At 40.6% G+C, this 21,490-nt stretch overlaps 1 protein-coding gene across 1 annotated transcript in view; it reads left to right on the plus strand.

Moving 5' to 3' along the window:
* The window catches only part of LOC104366429 (prolyl endopeptidase), a 108,284-nt gene that overhangs the window by 56,951 nt on the left and 29,843 nt on the right, over positions 1–21,490 (plus strand). The window contains exons 9-10 of the mRNA XM_042803092.1: positions 6,010–6,207; positions 10,249–10,352. Of these exons, the coding sequence (XP_042659026.1) occupies positions 6,010–6,207; positions 10,249–10,352 (302 nt within the window). The remainder of the gene's footprint in view (positions 1–6,009; positions 6,208–10,248; positions 10,353–21,490) is intronic.

Consider the following 21,490-nt stretch of genomic DNA (forward strand, 5'->3'; position numbering starts at 1 on the left):
ACAACAGAAAACAAACCAACTGGGATGTGGCTTAGCTCCAGTGTTTCCCAGCAACAAAAAGCACCCCCGAAGATCTGGCTAAGCCAGATAGAGTCCCTCAGTCACTGGGGACGTAGGGAGAGGATGTGGTCCAGATGCATGTCCCTGACTGAAGGTTTTATTCTGCTCCCCTGGTAGGGCTTCTGTGGCTCTATTTAACTCTGTTTACCATGGAAAACCTGCATCAGTCACAGATGACTAAAGCCTGTAGGTTACTTAAGGACAATCCTGATGCTTTCAGCTTCAGAAGAACTTTGCCACCCCCCTATCTCTTTTTTGTGTGTCTCAGAGGATGTGGGGTATAATCTGGTTGAAATTGGTTGCAGCTTTTCCATTACCTTTAACGTGGCAGGCTGTCACAGGGGATGGTGTCTCAGAGAGGAGACATGCTTTATGTTGTGAGGGCTTATCAACATTTACATTTCAAATTGATTCATGTTTTATTCTGTAAATTGCTCATGCTTTGCTTGTAAGTCTACCCATAAGGAGCCTTAGAGTGGTGGTTACGGGTCATTTTAATTGAGATCAGCATGGATACCTGTTAATCTGCAGAGACACTGAAGATTATGATCGCTGTGTGTCATGACCAAAGAAACCAAAATGACCTTCCAGGTCTGTTTTCCAGCTAAAGCTTTGACAGGCTATTGAAATATATTCATTATTTGTTGAGCAGATGCACAAGCACATTGGGCAGCAAGTAACTCAGCAGTTTCCTCTGAAGATTTCTGGCTTTCTAGCTCTTCTAGCTTGGTATGTTCTTTATCAACATTTCAGCCTGCATCTGTCAAAGCATGTTTGTCAGTTGGACACTTAACATGCTGTAGCTACTGCTGCAGAAATGAAAGGTCAGAACTGTCATAAGAAATTAAGGTTAGTGGCACAGATGTTTGGTGTGAGGATTCAATCTTTTTTTCCTGAAACTATTTGAAAAGTTGTTCAAAGCAACGTTGCAGGTGCTGACTTAGTGGCATGCCTTTGCTACTAATGACAGCTGTCAAAGAGTTTTTGGAAAGTAGCAGAATATGAATTTCTAAAAGGTTGAACTAGAACCCCCTAGAGATGGTTGAACTCAGTTTTGTAGGCCTTGATAAGAGGTATAATTCCTCTAGCCCAGATTTAGTTATTGAAAAGTTGTGTGTAACCTGTTGTAGTCATCAAGGTGGTCACTGTCATCTTCAGAGAGAAATGGGCAATACCAAGGATATTTCTTCACACCTGCTTTCAGTACATACAAGTACCTCCCAGTGTGTCCACCTCTGATGCCTGAGCCAAGAAGCTCAGGTTGGAAGAGGCAACTTATGTGTTTATTGTTTAGTAAAATAAATCCTTTGCTTGATGGGTATTTTAAGTATGCTGGAGAACAGCTGAGACATTTAGGTGTGAGAATAATTGCTCTGTTCATTGGTATTAACTGAAAATAAACTGACCTTATCCATTATAGAGGTCTCAGATGGTTAGCTTTTTTAAAAAACATTTTAATGAGTGAAACTGGTCAGCAAGCAATTCAGAACAAGGTATCCAAAGTAACTGGGTGAACTGCTTACTTCTGCCCATCATCTGTAAAGGCAGCCTAGAGCAGTGGTGTCAGGCTTAGCTTTTAGACATGTGAATTTTGCAAGCACAATCTTTAAAACTTCGAGGAAGTAGAGAGGCATGCAGGATGCATTCTGCAAAGCATGAGCAAAACCAAGGAGGCTGTGACTTCTAATGCAACAAACTTGACAGTATCTGCAGTTCTCAGTGCAGAGCATGGGAGTAACAGAGACTCAGCTTGTAGCTTGCAGTCAAAAAGTAGCTCTTGTTAATAATTCAGCATTGTTTTAGCTTGCTATGTATGTAAGTATTGGTTCTTAGTGTCTTTTTTTCTTTTCTTTCAAGTCTGTTTCAGTGTTTTGCTTTGTTTTGATTTTTTCATTTCTTTGTAGCTTTAATTACTGTAAGTTTCAGAGGCAGTTAGCAATGCACCAAAACCAGTTATAATACAGGTATTATACGCAGAAGCTGTGTTCCTAAATCTCATGGAATGTTTTAAAAACATTCTGCATTGTCTTCTCATCTGTATAAGTCATGTTGCTGAGAGCATGTAATTTGCAAACCAGAAAGGTGATGGAGAGTTAATATTGCTGCTTCCTAGGCAAGTTCTTCAATAGCAGGAACCCACGTAAAACAGCAGCCTTGCCCCTGGGCAACTGAATCTTTTTAATAAGAGAGTAATGTATCTTTGTAATATGTAAGTTGAAGTAATAAATGTACTCTTAATGAAATCATTATTTAAACTGCAACACTTCATCAAATTATTTGTGAGGAATTAAGGATCATCGCAATTTAATTTTAAAATAAAGATTGCTTAAGTAGTATTTTTGCTGAAGCACAACTACATACTATATACATCTGAAGTTGACATGAGAGTGCCTGTAATCCATTTTGTGAAACTTGGTCAGGAAAATTTGAGAGTAAGACTGGGCATTTTAGTTACAGATGTTACTGAGAATACCAGTGGAGTTCATGGGATCTCATACTTATTGCAAAGCAGTTAAGTCTGCAGGCAAAAATGGTATGTTACTGTAGGGATGCTATTTTTTTAATTCATATTTTGTGATAATAAACCAGTTATACATGTGAATGGTGGCAGTTTTGTTCAGTGACAATGTAATAAATATTTTAAATTACTGCATGTTCTTCTTGTTCATACAGCCAAGAATGATTCTATATTTCAAAATATGTAATTGGATATAACAATAAGCTTACATAATTTATTCTGTTCTCCAGCCTCACTTAAGCATTTTAAGTCACTCCAGAGCTAAAATTATGCATCAATTATTGATTTATAGACAGTGTTATGTTGTGCTGTATCTTACTATTTCAGGTCATGGCTTCATGGTTGAAATTTCAACTAGTGCTGTACTCTGGGGCTTTGATTAGAAAATTCCCAGATTTAGACTAGAAGCTCATGAGGGAGTTAGAAAGTCTGAGGGTAAAAAAATATTGTGGTAGACTTTAGGAGGAGGGAACTAGTAAAGCTTTGTTTCAGTGTTTATGTAACATAAACTCATATGTCTAGAAAGTCAAACCAGTGTTAAATTTCACTGGTCCTTCAGGCACAAGCTAAGAGGAAGGTAGACTCTTTTGAGCTATTAGGATTTGAAGGTCTTTCAGCTCTAGGGAGTCATGACAGAGCTGAACTGTATATGAAAGCAAGAACAGTTAAAGAAGCTAATTGTTACAGAATAATGAATTTTGACCTTCAATTCAGAAAGAGCTTGTTACCCTTAATGAAAGGGGCATATGATACAACTTTGAACTTTTGTTCTGGAACCCGAATGTGCAAAGATGCATTGTACTGACTGGCTTCAGTACAACTCTGTGAATTCAAATTATTTGGTTTTATAGGACTTTGGGGAAACTGAAAGAACTGTTAAGATGTGATTAACATAAAATAGTGTAAAACTGAAATTCAGTCAGTTTTGTCTTACTTCTCTTTTGGTTTTGATGTTTTTTCCTCCCATGTGTGTATTTTAAACTACCCATCTCACAGTGCTAATTTGACATTACAGCATGCCCCAGTCAGTCCTACCTTTTTTTTCTTGCTTGTTTGATTTCATCTTTTCATTTTTTGCTTCCAGCAGATAAGGAAAGGCATTGTTCAGTGTTGGTACCTTGCCCGTAATTTAGGTTTCCAGTCTGACTTGTCAGGGAAGAAATTGAACATACATAGTTGGAAGAGGACAAGAATCACCATCTCACCTAGTCCTACAAACAAAAAAAAATGTTCCTCATTCCATCCTTCCAGATATTTTTTCTTGACTTTTAACCTCGTTTATATTTGATTTGTGAATTAACGAGAAGTTCAAATACTTTTGTTGCAAAGTAGGGTAACCCGTTTCTTAAATGACATAAATACTAATAGAGATTAAGAGGTTTCAGTTGTTTTCCTATCTGCATGAGTAAATAACTAGATTTGTCACCAAAGATTTAAAGCCAGTGGCGCAGGAGGCAGGAGAGAATATGTTATGTGATATATTCTGGGTAAACTGGAGCCCTGAAGAATTTCTGCAGTTCATGGGATATAAGGATGGGAATTGACGTGAGATGGTCAGTAAAACCGCAGGGATTTTTTAGAAATTGCCAGCCCAGACCTTTTTTTTTTTTAACCAGTTTGGACTTTCTGAAGTCTAATTAAAAAAAAAAAAGTAGCATTCCATTCAAAAGTTCACATATCTCTGGTAATTCTTGTGAGGAGCAGACTCGACACGTGAAGGGTTATGTGAAGCAGAAGCTCTCGTTGCCGCTCAGCTGCACGGCCGAGGTGGGCAGCTCTGCAGGGTCCCAGCACTGCCAGGGGAGGCTCTGCAGAGCGCTTTGTTCCTGGGTCCTTTTGCCAGGTTGAGTTCACTGTGCTGCAGCCTGTTCCTACTACCTTACCGTCTCAAGAATGCTGTTTAACAAAATCAGCTTCTTGAATAAAGACAGGGTTTTTTTTAAATGGTGTGTTGAGGATATCACCTCAGAATAGCCCTTTTCTTACACCTGGTAGAGCTTGCTTAAGAGAGTAGCCTCCTGAACACTTGGGCAATAAAACCAAGATTAATAGTAATCTCTAAGTTCTGTACTTTAGTGTGCAACACAGGATCACATGTCTTTTTGTTCTTATTAGTTGAGCTTGAGCCTAAATCATAATGATTGTTTAAGAGTTTGACACCGAGCTGTGTGGTGCGGTGACACGCTGGAGGGCAGGGATGCCATCCAGGGGGAGCTGGACAGGCTGGAAGAGGGGGGCCCGTGCAAAACTCAGGGGGTTCAACAAGGCCAAGGGCAAGGTCCTGCAGAGGGGTCGGGGGAATTCCAAACACAAATATAGGGTGGGTGATGAGTGGATTGAGAGCAGCCCTGCGGAGAGGGACTTGGCAGTAGTAGTGAATGGAAAACTATGAGCCAGCAATGTGTGCTCACAGCCCACAAAGCCAACCGTGCCCTGGGCTGCATCAAGAGCAGGGTGACCAGCAGGTCAGGGGAGGGGATTCTCCCCCTCTCCTGCACTCTCGTGAGACCCCCCCCCTGGAGTGCTGTGTCCAGCTCTGGGGCCCCTAGTGTAAGAAGGGCATGGACCTGTTGGAGTGAGTCCAGAGGAGGGCACGAAGATGATCAGGGGGCTGGAGCACCCCCCTTATGAGGGCAGGCTGAGAGAGTTGGGGGGGGTCAGCCTGGAGAAGAGAAGGCGCCGGGGAGACCTTATAGCGGCCTGCCAGTACTTGAAGGGGCTACAGGAAAGGTGGGGAGGGACTCTATCAGAGTGTAGTGTTAGGATGAGGGGTAATGGTTTTAAACTGAAAGAGGGTAGATTTAGAAGAGATAAGGAAGAAATTCTTTACTGTGAGGGTGGTGAGGCACTGAAACAGGTTGCCCAGAGAAGCTGTGGCTGCCCCCTCCATGGCAGTGTTCAAGGCCAGGTTGGACAGGGCTGGGAGCAACCTGATTTAGTAGAAAGTGTCCCTGCCCATGGCATGGGGGTTGGAACTAGATGATCTTTAAGGTCCCTTCCAGCCCAAACCATTCTATGATTTTAATGCATTTCCACTAACATTGCTGGCAAAGATCAATGTTTTGCTTGGGTTTTGCATTGAAATATGTAAATATGTGATATTTAGAGCAGTATTGATCTATAAGCACCCCAAATGCACAAGCATCTTGGTTAGGCAATTCTTTATTCCTGTGTCTTCATAAATTAGCTTCAAGTGGCATGGTTAGTGCGTTTCCAAAGAACATCAGCCTTTACTTTTGGGTTCACTTTTTTGTTTCAGAAAGCATGTGACTTCTGAAAAGAGTTAAATTCAGTGCATGTCAGAAATTTTGTCGTCGTGTATTTAAGTATGCTAACGTGTTTTAAAATCAGGTTATGTCTGATTGTTTTCTTTCTTATAATTCTTTTACTGCATTTTCTGTGGCTTTGTTTTTCTTTTCGACGCACTGCAGAATGGGTTGCTTGTGTGAGGTCCAACTTCCTGGTTTTGTGCTATCTGCACGACGTGAAGAATATCCTGCAACTTCATGACCTGGCTACTGGTGCACATCTCAAGACTTTCCCCCTAGAGGTTGGCAGTATTGTGGGATATAGTGGTCAAAAGAAGGACACTGAAATATTCTATCAGTTTACTTCCTTTTTATCTCCAGGTAAGATTGTTTCTTTTTTCCCTTAGCTATTGTTTGTTTCCCTGGGAACAGTATCTTTCTCATTTTGTGTTATTTAGTAGTTATTAGGTATGTCTAGGATTCAGATGAAACTGCTTCCCCCCATGTAGTAGGTAGTGGTTGTGCACTTCAAAATGTACCAGCCTGTGATCCACGAAGCCTAAAATACCTACTAATATCTGAGAGACCTGCAATGAGAAATTACTCAAGGCTGGCTTGTACTAGAGATGGAATTGTAGCATTCTCACAGCTCTTGCTTCATACAGCAAGATACAAGTTTACAAATTCTGCTGAAAACAATTGTTAATGTATTTAATGTGAGTTTCATCACAATTTTGAAGAACATTAGTAAAAGTCTCGAAATTCTTTCTCTGACAGCTTTGTGATTAATTTATGCATAGCCTCATGAGAGCATCCTTACTACCTGTCCTTACAACACTTGGTGTCTTTGGATTGCTGTAGGGATCCTCTTTGTACAATCCTGCAAAGCCAGAGCTGTCCAAAGCGTTATGTAACGTGTGTGGCACACCAATAAGTATTCCAGGATTTTGAACAGGAAGGGAGTTTCTACATAATTGTAAGCTAGTATATGACAAGAAAATGTATTTTCTGTTCTCCAATTTTTTTTTTTCTCCTTTCTTTCATTGTGGCCCAAACAATCAGTAACTGATACAGGACAGGATTCAAATATGGAGAGAGGAGCTAGGCTTCAGAATCTTTATCCTCTTCCATGGTGTTGTTAGTGATCATGAATCATAAGATGATCAAAAATGTTCTTGTAACATCTGGTGTATATTTTTTGCTCTGTTTTAGTTAGACCACAGTCACATTACAAAATGGCTATATAATAGTTTTGATAGGTTTGCTGGTTTTGCTAGAAAGGATTGTGTCAAATTATCAAAATTATGTTTCCAGTTTAGCAGATGTGTGATGAACTTCCTATAATTATCTTACTGTTTACATAACCAGAAATAATATATATTATGTTAGAGGTAAATGCAAGAGTGTCCTCAGTCTACTCTCCAGTTGCAGTGGCTGCAGTGATCTGAATGTTGTTTAAAAGTTTGTTTAAAAGAGGGCATCATATCATAGAACAAAGTCAAGCTGATCACATGCATCATCCAGTTGTAAATCAACAGTATGCATATTCATTATAACTTCATTCTTGAAAGGATATGTTAAGCAAAATCTAAAAAGGGGTGAATTTGCAACATGTAGTGTGCTCATTTTCCTAGTCTAAGAGCGAAAGCCAAGCCACTGATACGTTCCTCTCAGTACAAGTAAGCGTCCAGGAACCTCCGTAGAGAAGGTCAGATATGGCATCGGCACCTGCAATCCTTTGCTGACCCTGTGTAATGAAAGTAACTTTTGCAAATAATTTCTGCCACCAACAGGTTCCACATTTTAAGTAAGTCCTTAATAATTGGCCAAACTCAGAAGGACTACGTACTGCCTCTCTGTAATTAGTACTCAATTTAACAGTGCATTGAGGAAACCCTATATTCTCTCTTTTATTGTGATTTTCACACCAGAGGCTTCATCCCAACTTGATAGTTCAAGATAGTCGGTCTTATAAGCCTGCACTGTTCATCTCGGCTGAGCCAGTAGAGTGTCTCTAGCTGCTGAACACGTGGAGGAGAAGAGCCTGGAGATCTGTTTTAGCCCGTGGCTTGCCAGCCAGCCAGCAATGGCTCCTCTCACTGCCTGCTGGTTGCTTAGGCAGACTTTTTTTTTCTCCTTTTCATCCACGTGCTTAGCATCTACAGGGAATTTGCCATGACGTAATTCTGTTAACAGTGGCAGAGTGACCTGGATCTAGAAGAAAGAGGAAGGGAAGAAATGGAGGTAGACTGTATGGAAATAAAGAAAGGGTGAGGAAAGCAGACCAGAGAGATAATTTTTAGGTAGGTACGTGGATATTTTTTAATTTGCCCTATCAGTGGAATAACCAGACAAAAGGTATGAGGCTGGTCCTTGATTAACCTAGACCTTCCTACTTTACTATTAGAAATCAGTATAATTTGCACTTGTATTAAGTTGCACTTTTTTTTTTTTTTTATTTCTAATGAGGAACAAATTAACATACTGGTGTTTAATACCTACAGCAAAAGTAATAGTAGACATACATGCGACATAATGAATAAAGTAGTTCTAAAACCATAGATGCTGACACCATAAAAATAATTTTTGCTATTCCTTGAAAAATATGGTTTTCCCTGCTGCCCACTCCAGTCAAACACTTCAGTGAGCACTCTAGTGTTTTGCACGTATTTAGCACCCAGGAGAAGAGCGTGGGCCCCAGCATTTCTATGCTTTTGGATATTAACTGCCATGCTGAAATACAACGTAACAAGAGATGCAGTACTAGGGGTTGAATTGCATGCTACTGTAATAGGTTGATTGACTCCTGAAATGTAGTCTATGACTGGGCTTATACTTCATGTGGTTTCCTAATATGCAGCTTCTGTGTGTAATGTTTGCCAGTACATTATCCAGCTTGGGCAGCAGTCTGAATGTCAGATGACTGCTGCCTGGTGTGCTTTCCTTTGTGCTTTTGCCTTGCTTTCTGGGCCTAATCTTTAAGGGAAATGCTGCTTTAATGCTTGTTTGTACCTGTCACCCTGCATTAGGCTTGCTAGTCACTTTGTGACAAATGAAGGGAAAAAATTCCCAGCAGGTTAGAGTAGTCCTACTTTTATTCCCCTATTAATTCACCATTACGGAAAGAGGCTTTATCAGGTATTAGAAATGTTGGTTTTCATCTGTGTTCCTTTGCCAATCTGTATATTTTGGTTTTTCTGCAGTCTATAAAAGTAATTTAATGAGGCAATTCCCTTGGATCAGATAAGCCTCCTCATTATTTCATGTTTCAATGTAATTTTTTATAGCTATAGCCTCTGTAATAATTACTTCTGGTTTCCTAAAAGTATCTTAAGATATACACAGTACAGCTGTATTTCAATCAAGTCCTGTCCACCTTGGTTAATTTTATTACATTGAGGATCCCTGTAGAGAGCTTGTTGCCTTGACTTTTAGTGTTCTTTTCCCTAATATAGAATTAAAATTTTAGAGACCATCTTGTTGTAAAGCAGAAAAACAAAGAATAATTAAGACCGAGGTTAATTGTATGTATCATATGTATCTGTAGGATATCCATGAACACTAGGATTTTATAGTATGTTAACCAGTGTGCAAACACAGCAGTAGTCACACTGCATGGCACATGCTCAAATGTTGCTAGGGTTGAATGACAGGAAATAGGATTTATAGTCTAAATGAAAAATTCTTCCTGGCTAATTACACCTCTGTGTAGTGTCTGGATTGCTACAGTCTCTGTGATCCTACCTCTGCTGCAACCTAGAAGTTTTATACTGCTTGTAGGCATAAATTTTCTTGTGTGCACAATCCTCTGGAGATCACAGGTGCAGCTGAAGCAAGGGAAGTTGCCTTTAAACCTGCAGGATCGGGATGTAAAATAAATTATGAGACCAAATTCTGTCCAGTTAACGTAGATAACCTGTGCTAGTCTGCCACAATTTCAAGTGGATCCTCAGCTCTTTCCGTTTTCTGGAGGTCCATTTGAATTGTAATTTCAGAATATTTTTACCAAAAAGAGAAGAACGTTAACCTGAGTGAAATTCTTGATATATTTATTCTCAGTCTGGTGGCTCTAGAGGAGCTGTTTTAAAATTGACTTCTTTCTTCCAGCATTATCATTCTCAATAAATGCTCTGTAGCTGTGTGAAAATGAATCTTCCATTTTGCTTAACCCACTTCGGATACCTGGCTTTATATGGGCAGTGAGAATTATTCTTTCTGTTCAGAAAGCCTTTGCAACCTTCCTAGATGAAGTGCATATAGGTATGTGTTAAATTATATATTACCTGAAAGAATGTGTCTGGAGCTACTGTTTTTCACCCTGCTGAGTTACCTTTGCCATTTATTACTCCATCACAGTGTCTAAATTGGCATCATTTTAATGATGGACATACGCTAAGCTGACAAACTGGCATTCTGTTTTAGGTATTATATATCACTGTGATCTGACCAAAGAGGAACTGGAGCCAAGAGTTTTCCGGGAGGTGACTGTGAAAGGATTTGATCCTTCAGTTTACCAGACGATTCAGGTAATAAACATGAATCTTGCTGTCTTGCTGTAATCACTTATGCAAGAGTTTAACACAATTGCACTTGGCTAAGAGTGAGAGTGCTTTGATTAGCTCCTGGGTTGCAGGTCTGTGTGCACTCTGAAGGAATTCCACCAAGTCTTTTGAGAGAGATTGAAAGATGCCACTGCAGGTAACCAGGGCAGACTCAGTCCTCAGTTGTCTTACATTATGAGGCAATATGTTATCTTGATTTTTTTTTCCCATACTATGGTATTCTTTGATACTTGCTTTAACATCAAGCTGCTGCTTTTCCATGTTTATGTATTTCTTTCACCAGAGCAACTTGACATGGCTCCTGTAGACAAGTGTGTGATAGGACAAGGCTTAAGAGGCAGTCAAGAAGTAAAGGAAACTCAGAATAGCCAGTCATCTTCCCAGCACTTCCACAGCATTCTGGGGCCCACTGTGGGAAGTGGCAACAATAGATGAAACACTTCTGTCCCCATCGCTCTGTATAAAAATAGTGATGATTTTTGCCACAAGTTCATACTGTGGATCTCTATTAAGACCTCAAAAAGAAACTGGGAGGAAAGAAGGAAATGAATTGATTCATTTGTAACTGGCATCAAATATGAAATCTGCCATAGAACTATGAAAGGGCTCGGGCGTGATTATTTGGAAGGAAAGCAGGAAATTATCTTGTGATGTGAACAGAAAAATCATGTTCGTTCATGCTGTGTAAGAATTTCCCATTCTGTCCACCTTTCTAAGAAATGCCACAGTATATTGTGTTCATTAATGCATCAGTGCAGTTACATTGGGAGCAACTCATTTTGATTTTCATAAGAGCAGGATTAGAGCCCTTTGCAAACAAGAAGAAAAAGATAAAAGCAATTTAAAATACACACATATATGTAATTAACATTTCTAATGTAAAACCCCATGAAGCAATTATTGTACAGGTTGAACAGCTTTTAGTATTAGATGTTTAAATGATTTGGAACAGGCACCCTTCCATTCTATCTGTACACTACCTAGCACCATAGGATCTGTGTCCATTGGATATTGCTTCAGTACTTAATAAATAGTAGGTTAGCACTGCATTATTAGTCTGTTTTAGCTGTTGCCCAGGGTTCTAATGATTCGTTGGGACTCGATGAATAAAGAATTAAAAGACAAACGTATTTGTCCTACGTAGCATAGTTTTGTGAAAAATGGGTGTTGTCAGATATGCTTGCTGCCTCTTAGGAGAGAGCAAGATTGCATGGATGGTTTATAAAGCCATCAAAGGCTCAAATTTCCTGTGAGGCTTTTTGCCTTGATAAAACAGAGACCCCTGGATTTAAAAGTTTGCACAAGTGAAGTTAAAATTACAGACACGGATAATTTACAGACTGGTTCTGTGAGACATGAACATGGAGAGAATTGAGTGAGGTCTTTCCTAGCAAGGTCTTACACCATTCAGTAAATTCCTCAGGAATCTAGAGAATAAAATCTTTGCTGATAAAGTACTTGCAGTCAACAAAGACTGGCAGGTAACGAAGTAAGGGCGTCAGGTTACTGATTTATAACGATGTGAACTGATTGTTAAATGGTTCCATTATGACAATCTGCATTTCAGTGTAGCCAAGTGAGGGTAGGACATCTGGGAACCAGGGAGGGATTTATCCCGCTTCAAAATGTGAAATCAGGAGGGTTGTGTCAGCTGGTCTCCCAGAGCTCTCTTTGCAATCCCTGGAAGGCCATAAGATGCATCTACAGTAAGAAGCAGTGCGGCATAATAATCACAGGAGTGAAGCAGCTTGGGCTGAGGCGCCAATGTCCGTTCTGAGAGTTTTACTTTGGCCGAGCTGTTATCCTGCCCTGTGAAGTGAATTTCCATTATCGGTTGAAGCACTTTTGGTGGACTCCTGGAGCGTATCTGTTATTTGAGTTTCACCCAGAAGGAGTCCAGTCTGCACACACTGAAACCTCTTTGCTGTGGGAAGTGCGAGCGGTGAGGCGACTTGCTTTAGAACCGCACTTCTGTTTTGAACTGAAATGCTGTCGTACGTGCACCAAAGGCTCAGGCGCGTATCTTCAGTTTAGTAGCGTGGAGACTCCTTTGGGGATTCCTGTTCCTCACAAGTGAAGATGTATAAGAATTAGCTAAGTTTATGGCTTATAAAGTTAAGAGAAATTACTCCTACGGAAGGCAGTGTTAGCTGTGGGTGATAATGGAACAGGCTCAGGAAAGTACAGGTTTCTTCGTAGGTTACTGTTTTGATGTCATAACAAGTATTGTGACTAAAAAGATTATGGAAAATATACATTTTTAAGTAATAAATGATCTTTCCACTAAACACAGCTTTGATAAGCCTAGAGAGAGTTCATAGAAATTCATTGAAATCATAGAATCATTTAAGTTGGAAGAGACCTTTAAAATCATTGAGTTGAAACCATAAACTTAAAACCGCCAAGTCTACTACTAAACCATGTCCCTATGCGCCATATCTACACATCTTTTAAATACCTTCAGGGATGGTGACTCAACCAAAATAATTAGGGGTTTAGAAAAACAGTCATTATATTTCGATGCTTAGTATATTTAGTACCAGCAGAAGGTATTTACAGAAGAATTATTGACGGGTGGATTAATTATTTTATATGTAGGACTTTGCATCTGGACAGTAAGAGTGGAATAGAGGATTTGTCTTTCTATAGACAAAGGTATATGAAGATACACTGCCTAAAGTGGCATTTAAATAATATCAGCCTGGATAAAGGTGAAATGACGTAGGAAATAAAGTAAAGCAGCAGTGTGACCTCATGGCTTGGAGTCTTTGAAAGGAGATTAGACATTTTTCTTAATCTCTTATTTTTAATTTTGCTTCTGGCACATACACAGGGCAGATTCTCTAAAAGCATAAAGACAGTAGTGCGTGTTCATGAGGTGGCTGTAAACAGCCCTGTCTGTTTGTCTCTGCATCTCCAGACAGAAATAAGTGTTGTAGAGAACGGTTTCCTGGAAATGTTCTCACAGAGAATGTGTTTTTACTGTTTCACTCAAATTCATTAAGGGACCTCCGCAGGATAACTTCAAGGCATAGTGAGCTGAAGAAGAGAAGGAAAACAGCATTCTCTTTAGGAAAGAACTTGTAACAGTTATAATCCTGCCATCAAATTCAGAAGGATAATAATGGAACACAAATGCCCATGTAATTAAAAAGGGTTTAAAAGGCGTTGCCATAAATTAGAAATAATGTATTTTTCTAGTAAATCAAATTTTATGAAATAAATGTCTGGAAAAAACAAAATCTCATTTTACATTTAAATCAATTACATGCTAAATTAAGGTAAAGTAGAACAGTAATACAGATAATTGCAAGGAAGAGGCATGCTGTTGCTATGCCCTTGGAAACCTTCACTTTGTAAATCGCTGGCAGAGATTCACTGCTAGGCTGCAATGGGGTGGAAGTCAGTCTCACTATTTCTGGTTTTTTCCTTACTCACTCCTGCTCAGTACCAGCTCTAGGGTAATGTGACCTGTGTAGTTACACTGGGATCAGTGCTTACAAGGGGCACTCCTGGCTTACCACTCGTGCAGTTTTGCCTTTTATCGACAAATGATCTCAGTGTGGCAACATCTGGGAAATTAGTTTCTGGTATCATTCAGATCCATGGAGAAATCTCAGCTCAGCTGTGGAAGAGGCTGTTTGTCAGGGCCAGGGCTGGGACTGCCAGGTCACCTTTGCAGTCGCTCAGCCTGCCAGTGCTACAGACTTCTGCCAGACTCCAGTCCTCGTTTCCATTCGTGGGATCCCACTTCGACCCTTGATGGTTCTCCTGCTTGGAGGAGGGGAAGGGAGATGGCAGCTTATCGAAGCAGCTTATAAATGGCTGCCAACCTAGATGATGGCCTTGCACAGCCATTGCAAAACTTGGGCCACATTGCAGGGAATTGTGAAAGAAACTCAAAATTAAGAATGCAAGAAATATACTGAGAATAGACAAAGATTGCCGATTGCAGGAGAAGGAGCAACACTGCGAAATTTATTTCATAATTTTAATTTCCATCAGAATTACTCAAGTACTAAAGAAAAATATTGCTGTCTCTGTCCTGATTCATGTCCTTAATGAAAGGCAGGTTTCCTGCCAAGGTTCTTCCTTTATTCTCCTATACCCGAAGAAATATCTACTAAGACTAGCAATCTTCCTAGCTTTGTCTGTGTAGCATATATGAAATTTTAATGAGTTGTTGTTCTTTAGCAGTCTTTGAACATAAGTGAGTTAAGAAGACTTGAACTGAAGTGTTAAGGTGTCATGGGTATATGAAATGTGAATTAATGGCAACTGGAAAGTGCCATCGTGCCTGTTCTTACTCTTTCAGATCCACTTTACAGTATTTCATAGGTGCTGTGCAGTGCAGGCGTGGACCGGCAATAAAGGTTACTACACTAAGTAAATTTATGGCAGAGCAGCTGCTTTGTAGCACCTGAGGTTAAATTCTTACCCTTTGGCAGCACAACGTAAGAACAAATTTGCCAACTTATCTTGCACTGAAGGGAGAGCTGTTTCAACATACCCGATACCTAGGTTGTTGGCTCTGTGTGACTAAGTTAGACTAAGTACAGAGTCTAACTTACTGTGAAGTAGCTTGTGCGTATGCCCTTACCCTGAAAGACTTTGTGACCTTCATGAAAAAGTCAGACTGATTAAAAGGCTTGCCACACATCAAAAATTTATCCTGGCTACTTTTGTTAAATGATATATTAAGTTGCATTAATAACTTCTCCTCTGCCAAACGCTTCTTGAAATTTTTCTCTGCTTCTCTGCACTTCCATCCATCACAGTGGCAGACTTTTTCAGGAAATAGCCTGGGGTGAGTTTTACAGGAGGAAAAAACACTTTTGCAGGAACTTACAAACAGCAGTGCTGTAAGCTGTTTACTGCATAAATAACTCAGCTACTGCTTTAAATAAAAAACCTTTGTTATATTTTTACAAAGTTGCCAACAAAGTTCTTATATGCCTCTCCATATTAGCACCTCAGAATGACACTTAATCATGGATAAGCAGTCTTCTGGCCTGGCTCACAACTCACCTACTCTTAGGCTGATATGGAGGATTATAAGTGTTGAAATTGCAACAGTAAAAATGTTGTTTGGCTCCTTTTGCCATTCTTTGAATACCATCCTGTACTGTCCTTAAAATAGTTCAAGATGAACCAAAGATAGATATTGCTATTGACAGATGCCTTTTGGATTAGCTTTTGCAGAAGAATAGTGAAATTCATAACACAACCTAGTTTTGCAACTTAGTTTGATTTAAAAGCACCTGCTGTTTGGATAATTGTTGCGGAGATGAAAGAAGGACAAGTCTTAAAAAGGATATTTCTTTTCTTGGGGCTGGGATGAATCTCCTCCTCTTTCTTTTGCAGAAGTTATTTTTATAGGTGAAGTAATTGTCATGAGAAGTTTGCTGTTTTATTGTTCACCTCCATCTTCAAGCCCTTACAGCACTGATTTCAAGTTATGAGTCACTGATAGGGAAAATTTGTCTACAGTCATTCTCATTCCTAGCAGAACTTTACACTGTACAGTTTGGCACAGCAGTTAATCTCTGTTTCAGGAAAATACAACACCGGGAGAAGATGAGTCAGGCTTGAGGTTGATTGGCAGAGTTGTGGGAGAAACTTGTGCACAGCACCTGCCCACACTATTCCTGGATCTCACCACTGCTGATGGTGTCATTCCATGAGCATTAGATTCCCTCATTAAAATAAAAAGTAACAGAGGGCAGCAGAGGAAAGCAGTGCCCTGTGAAAGCTGTAGTAAGCTCAACCTGCTTAGCAATGCAAGAGCTGGTATTATCATTGTTTCTTCAGCGTGGTTATAGAGATAGTCTTAATGTTATTTCTTTCCCTTATCTCTGTATATGAATAGATCCCTGGAGTTTGGAGAGAAATTAAGTAGCTTTGAATCTCCCTTGAGAAAAAGCACTCTCATACCATAGAAGAAAGGCATGGAGTCTTTATATTGATTCTCAGCTGAAACAAAGAATCCTCCCCTTTTCTTCAGGGGAGTAAGTTGTTTTGGTGTCATTCTCTTCCCCCTTCCTGAGAATCCAGCACAGCCGAAAAGGGATTGATTTTTGAGGAGTTGGACTTTCTTGCTTCTAACAGTATTTGGGGTTTGAATCCTGCCTTCATCTCACAGGATGGGAGGGTAGAATTAATACTTGGGGGAAACAAGTTGCTTATTATTATTTTTTTCTATTTTATTTCTTTTATTTCCATTTTGTTCCATATTGCAGTAAGAGAGAAAATCAAGAAAGAGTGAGGGGAGGAGGGCATGTGAACAAATGCACCAGTTTTAGCGGTTTGCCATAGTGTGGCAGACACCTGCCCTCTTGCAGGGGGAAAATGAGCTTTGGGCTGCTTCCATCAGTGCTCCCAGGAAGAAGGCTGAAGTCTTCAGCTCTCATCTCTGCCAGTGTTTTGGCAATGGCTGTGGTTTTGGCACCAAGACAACAGTCTTGCTCTGGAGGACATCAACAGCATCACAGTGACAGCTATGGCAGTATTGGCTCTTTGCCTATGTGAATTTAGCAACTTACACCCTTGGCACGTGGTTGTTACAAACACCACTTTAATCTGCCATTACCTCTTCTATTTGCAGGTCAGTGAGGAAACACTGACTGAAAATGTAGTCCTCTAGTTTTAAGGTCATGTATTTCTTGAAAGCCAAGAGACTGTATATTAAATGTTACATATTTGCAGCCACAGTGCATTCCAATTTAAGGGGAGAAATTGTCAGTATGAAAGACTTTATGCCTAGAAGAGTGTCAAGTGAAGGATTTCCCCTAATGACCTTGCATGCTCATGAGCTCTGAGATCCTTATGCCTGAGCAGAGAAGTAACAATTGGCTCTATACCCGTTACACTTAAGCAGCCCCATCCAATGCACGTCAGATAATTCACACCAGTAATTTTCACATTCCTTAAGTGTCTGGAGTAGGAGCCAGATCTCTCTATTCCAAGTCAGAGGATAAAAGGATAGGACTTTGCATTGCTTTCTTCACCGATCCGGTTCAAATCCCAGTTTAAGGCCTAAATATCTGGGGTTGTTTTTCTTACATTCCACAGGGGACTGTGGCACAGTTTAGGACATTGGGAGCTTTTGTTCAGCAGAATGCAGAACAATGGAAATATGGTTTCGGATGGAGAAGTTCGGAACTGCTCTTAGGAAAAATTAGCACAATACCAGACCACACAGTGTGGGGGATAATACTAAAATACCAGTCTCCGTGTTCATTTGGTTTGTCATATAGGCTTTGTGATTCACTTGTTCCAAGCTTTTAATATTGGATTGTTCATTTTTCTAAGTGTGCAGGGAATTGAAGAGCTGCTTAAAATGTTAAGAGTCTGTAGAACCTTCATGCTCAAGATATTATAAAAACTGTAATTTGTTTTAAGCCTACAAGAGAAGTGATTGCTTAGGAGTTTAACTAAAACTCATAGTGAAATATTATTCTCATGCCTTACTCAGTAGAACTTTTGTTTGAACTCTCATTGTATTGTTTTCCACTTTTCTAGTGAATGGAGATGTTAGTTAGCATACTTGATCCCAGGCTGCATTCTGTGTTTCGTTTCTTTCTCAGAATTCCATAAAGCACAAGGTGAAATAACATGGATTAAAACAGAGCTGTAACCATTGAACATAGTGTACAGAATTCCCTTTTACACAGAGGAGTTTTAAAAAAGATCTTAAGCAATTGTAATGGAGCTTAAAGGATTGTTTTGCAGCCTCCCATGTCTTAATTTTTTTTCATTGTTAAATATGAGCAAAAAATAGTTTTTATTTTTACAATAAATGGTGAAATACTTTTTGCCATCAGCGAAAATATTTAAAAAGTCATTCACTCAAACACCTTAAATGAACATGTGCATTCAAACCTTCAAGAATCTCAGTAGGTAGGTTCTTTGCTGATATAGAGTGATTAAAATGAGAATGTTGTTGTAGTGAAAATGCTTGTTTCTTGTCCTCTTTCTAAACAAATCACTGAAGATTTCTTCCCTTCTCTTTTTTCTCCAGCTTCCATATTCACTCTTGTGATCGATCTCACCTTCAGTAATTAACCATGAACACATTACTATTTTAATTAACCTCTTTACAAGATAAGTAAGAATTCTATTTAAAGATTCTCGGTCGGAATCATTCAATTTTTCTGCTCCCTTTTGTATAAGCATATCAGTGTGATTTCTCACAGGCAGTGAGTATTATTAGCTTCATTCTACAGGAGCAGAAACATTCAGAATGAAATTTGTCCGTAGCTGCACGCTGATGAGGTGTTGCACTGGGGATATGTTGTGATGGTTTGCCGTTCTAATGGCAGTGGTTTGCTACTCCTCTTTTTGCTGATCCTCAGAGTCGAGTCTTCAGATGAGGTTTGAAAACTTAATCAAGCCAGTTATTAGAGTCTTACACAAGTAGCAGTTCATAGAACTTCAGCATCGATAAAAAGCCCCCATTCTTGAGATCTAATAGTATTAAATGCTGACAGAACACTGTCTTCTGAGTAGAATGGTGTTTGTGTGTCTTGTGTAGTGCAGATTGAATGGCCAGTTCCATCAGTGGTGGAGGATCAAACACACTGGATGCTTCCACAAAAAAAGTGCTCTGAAGCTTCTTTGTGGCTCTTTAATTCTTGCTTAGACCAAGCAGTCATAAAAATGGAAAATTTCAACACACTAAGGACTGCATGTATAGTCCTTACACTGAAAGAAACAAGTTGGAGCTACCACTCTTCTTTCTTTGTCCCTTTTTTGAGGCTAGTTGTCAAACTTTGACGTGCCAGCATTGTTCAGAATCAGAGTGCTCCTCTGCAAGTGTGGGAATTTTTTTATCCATCTGCCCACCCATTACTTTGCCTCATGGAGCATACCCAGGAGGGTGTTAAATTGTCATGATGATGCTGCATTGAGGACAGATTGTTCTGGGACCACAATCATCTGTTTTATTCACACAGCTGGCAAAAAGTCATTAGATGACTGCAGTTGTCAGTCATCACTGGTGTGGGCCAGCATTCAAGCCATTGATCTAGCTGGGAAACACATTTAATTCCTTTACCAGGCCACCAAGATAACCAGACTTTTCTAGTTGTCTTTTTCAATATTGTGCTAGCAGTGTCATGTAAGTCTGCTGAATATTAATATAGGCTTCCAAAGAAGGGGATTTTCATTTAGTAAGAGTTACATATGTGTCTGTCTCTGCCACAGGATGGTTTTTAAATTCAAACAAATTTGCAGAAAAGTAATTATAGTTGTTTACTTGTTAATGATGCCCATACTACTTGAGAATAAAATATTGTGCACTCTGTTTATAGCTGTTCACACATCTGCAGTATATGTGGGCAAATTTTAAAATATTTTCTTTTGCGTTTTTTTACATTTACATTTTTAATATTTAAACCATTTTCTGAAATTTACCTAATACAGGTTCTCAAGGCAAGTGGTGGATTTTTGAATATATCTCTGTTGTCACCAGCTGTTCCTGTAGATTTTATTATATATGTAAACTCCTTTGATGTTGTTGTGGTTTGAGCCTGGTTGGCAGCCAACCACCACGCAGCCACTCTCTCTCCCTTCTCTTCCAGCAATAAGAAGGGACAGAGAGCCAGGTTTGGGGTTCGAGATAGGACTGGGATGGGGAAAAAATCACCCTTCAGGGTCACGAGCAAAAGGCAGACTTGTTAGGGGAAGGAAGAAAGAACATACATTTCAGACACTAACAACACATAACAGAGTAGGACAGTGAGAAGCATTGCCACATCTTGAGAACATCTTCCCCCCACCCCTCCCTTCTTCCCAGGCTCAGCTCTGCTCCCGATATCTCTACCTCCTCCCCCAGTGGCACAGGGGCAGGGAATGGGGGGTGCAATCAGCGCTGCCTCTTCTGCCATCTGCGGTGGGGGGAGCTTCTGGAACTTGTTCCCCCTGCTCCACCGTGGTCCCCCTCTCACAGCAGACAGTCCTCCACAAACTTTCTCCGACATGAGTCCCTCCCACGGGCCACAGCGTTCCCCACACTGCTTCGGTGTAGGACACCAACTTTCTCCAACTGGAGTCCCTCCCACGGCTGCAGCCCTTCCCGAGCTGCTCCAGCATGGGACACCCCCGCATGCTGCAATCCTCCCAGCACTGAATTACAGCAGCGGGGGCTGCCTCTTCCCACAAGAGCCCAGCCTTCTTCGGGCACAGCACCTTGATTATACCAGGCAGAAGCCACAGGCCATAAATCAATGTCTGCTCCACCGTAGATCTCCATGGGTGGCAGGGGGGGCCGCCCTGCCGTCTCCCCACAGGATACAGGGGGGTCTCTGCTCCGGCACATCTCCCCCCTCCTTTCTTCCTCCGTTCCTCCACTGACCTTGGTGTTCACGCAGCTGCAGCAACTCCTCCTCACCAGTCCGACTGCCCGTCACCACGTCCCTTCTTAAATACGTTATCGCAGAGGCGCAGCTGATGGGCTCAGTTTTGGTGCAGAGGTGGAGCTGACTTGGAGCTGGGGGAGCTTCAAGAAGCTTCTCACAGGGGGCCACCCCTATAGCCCCCTCCCCTGCTACCAAAAAAAACCACCAGTCACGCAAAGCCAGGACAAATGGCCTTCACATGTCTCAAACAATCATGCTTTTGCGAAAGGTAAGAGGCAGCAAGAAGGGAGGCACTTGTTCTCTTTCAGAGCCTTTGTCTTCTCTGCTTCTGCTTTTGAAACCTCTCGTCTTGAAATCATATAGAATATGGATAAAAACGATCTCAAAAGCTCATCTAATCCATTGCAGTCCAAGAGGTAGGGTACTGGCTTTTCCTGCAAGAAGAGAGGAACCAGCTGTTACTGGCCAACAGGTGGTTGCAGTTACAAACAGAAAAACCTGTAGCAGAGCTGCTGTAATAACCAAGGGATAGAAAAACTGTGAAAGGGAAAAAACTATAGTGCCTGAATGTGGTTGGAGGTGGTGGTGGCATAGGCATGTGCCCACGTCCCAGAGCTGGCCATCATGGCTACCAAGGCTGGAGCCTCCTGGGCTCTGTGGCAGGTCACTTCTGCCTGTACCGTTCCTGAGTGGCTTTTGTCTGCCTTGTGTTTAAAAGCCTTCTGTCTCCCTAGGCAATCTGTC

The sequence above is a fragment of the Tyto alba genome, unplaced genomic scaffold (assembly GCF_018691265.1).
Source record: "Tyto alba isolate M040663 unplaced genomic scaffold, T.alba_DEE_v4.0 Super-Scaffold_40, whole genome shotgun sequence".
NCBI classification, from domain to species: Eukaryota; Metazoa; Chordata; class Aves; order Strigiformes; family Tytonidae; genus Tyto; species Tyto alba.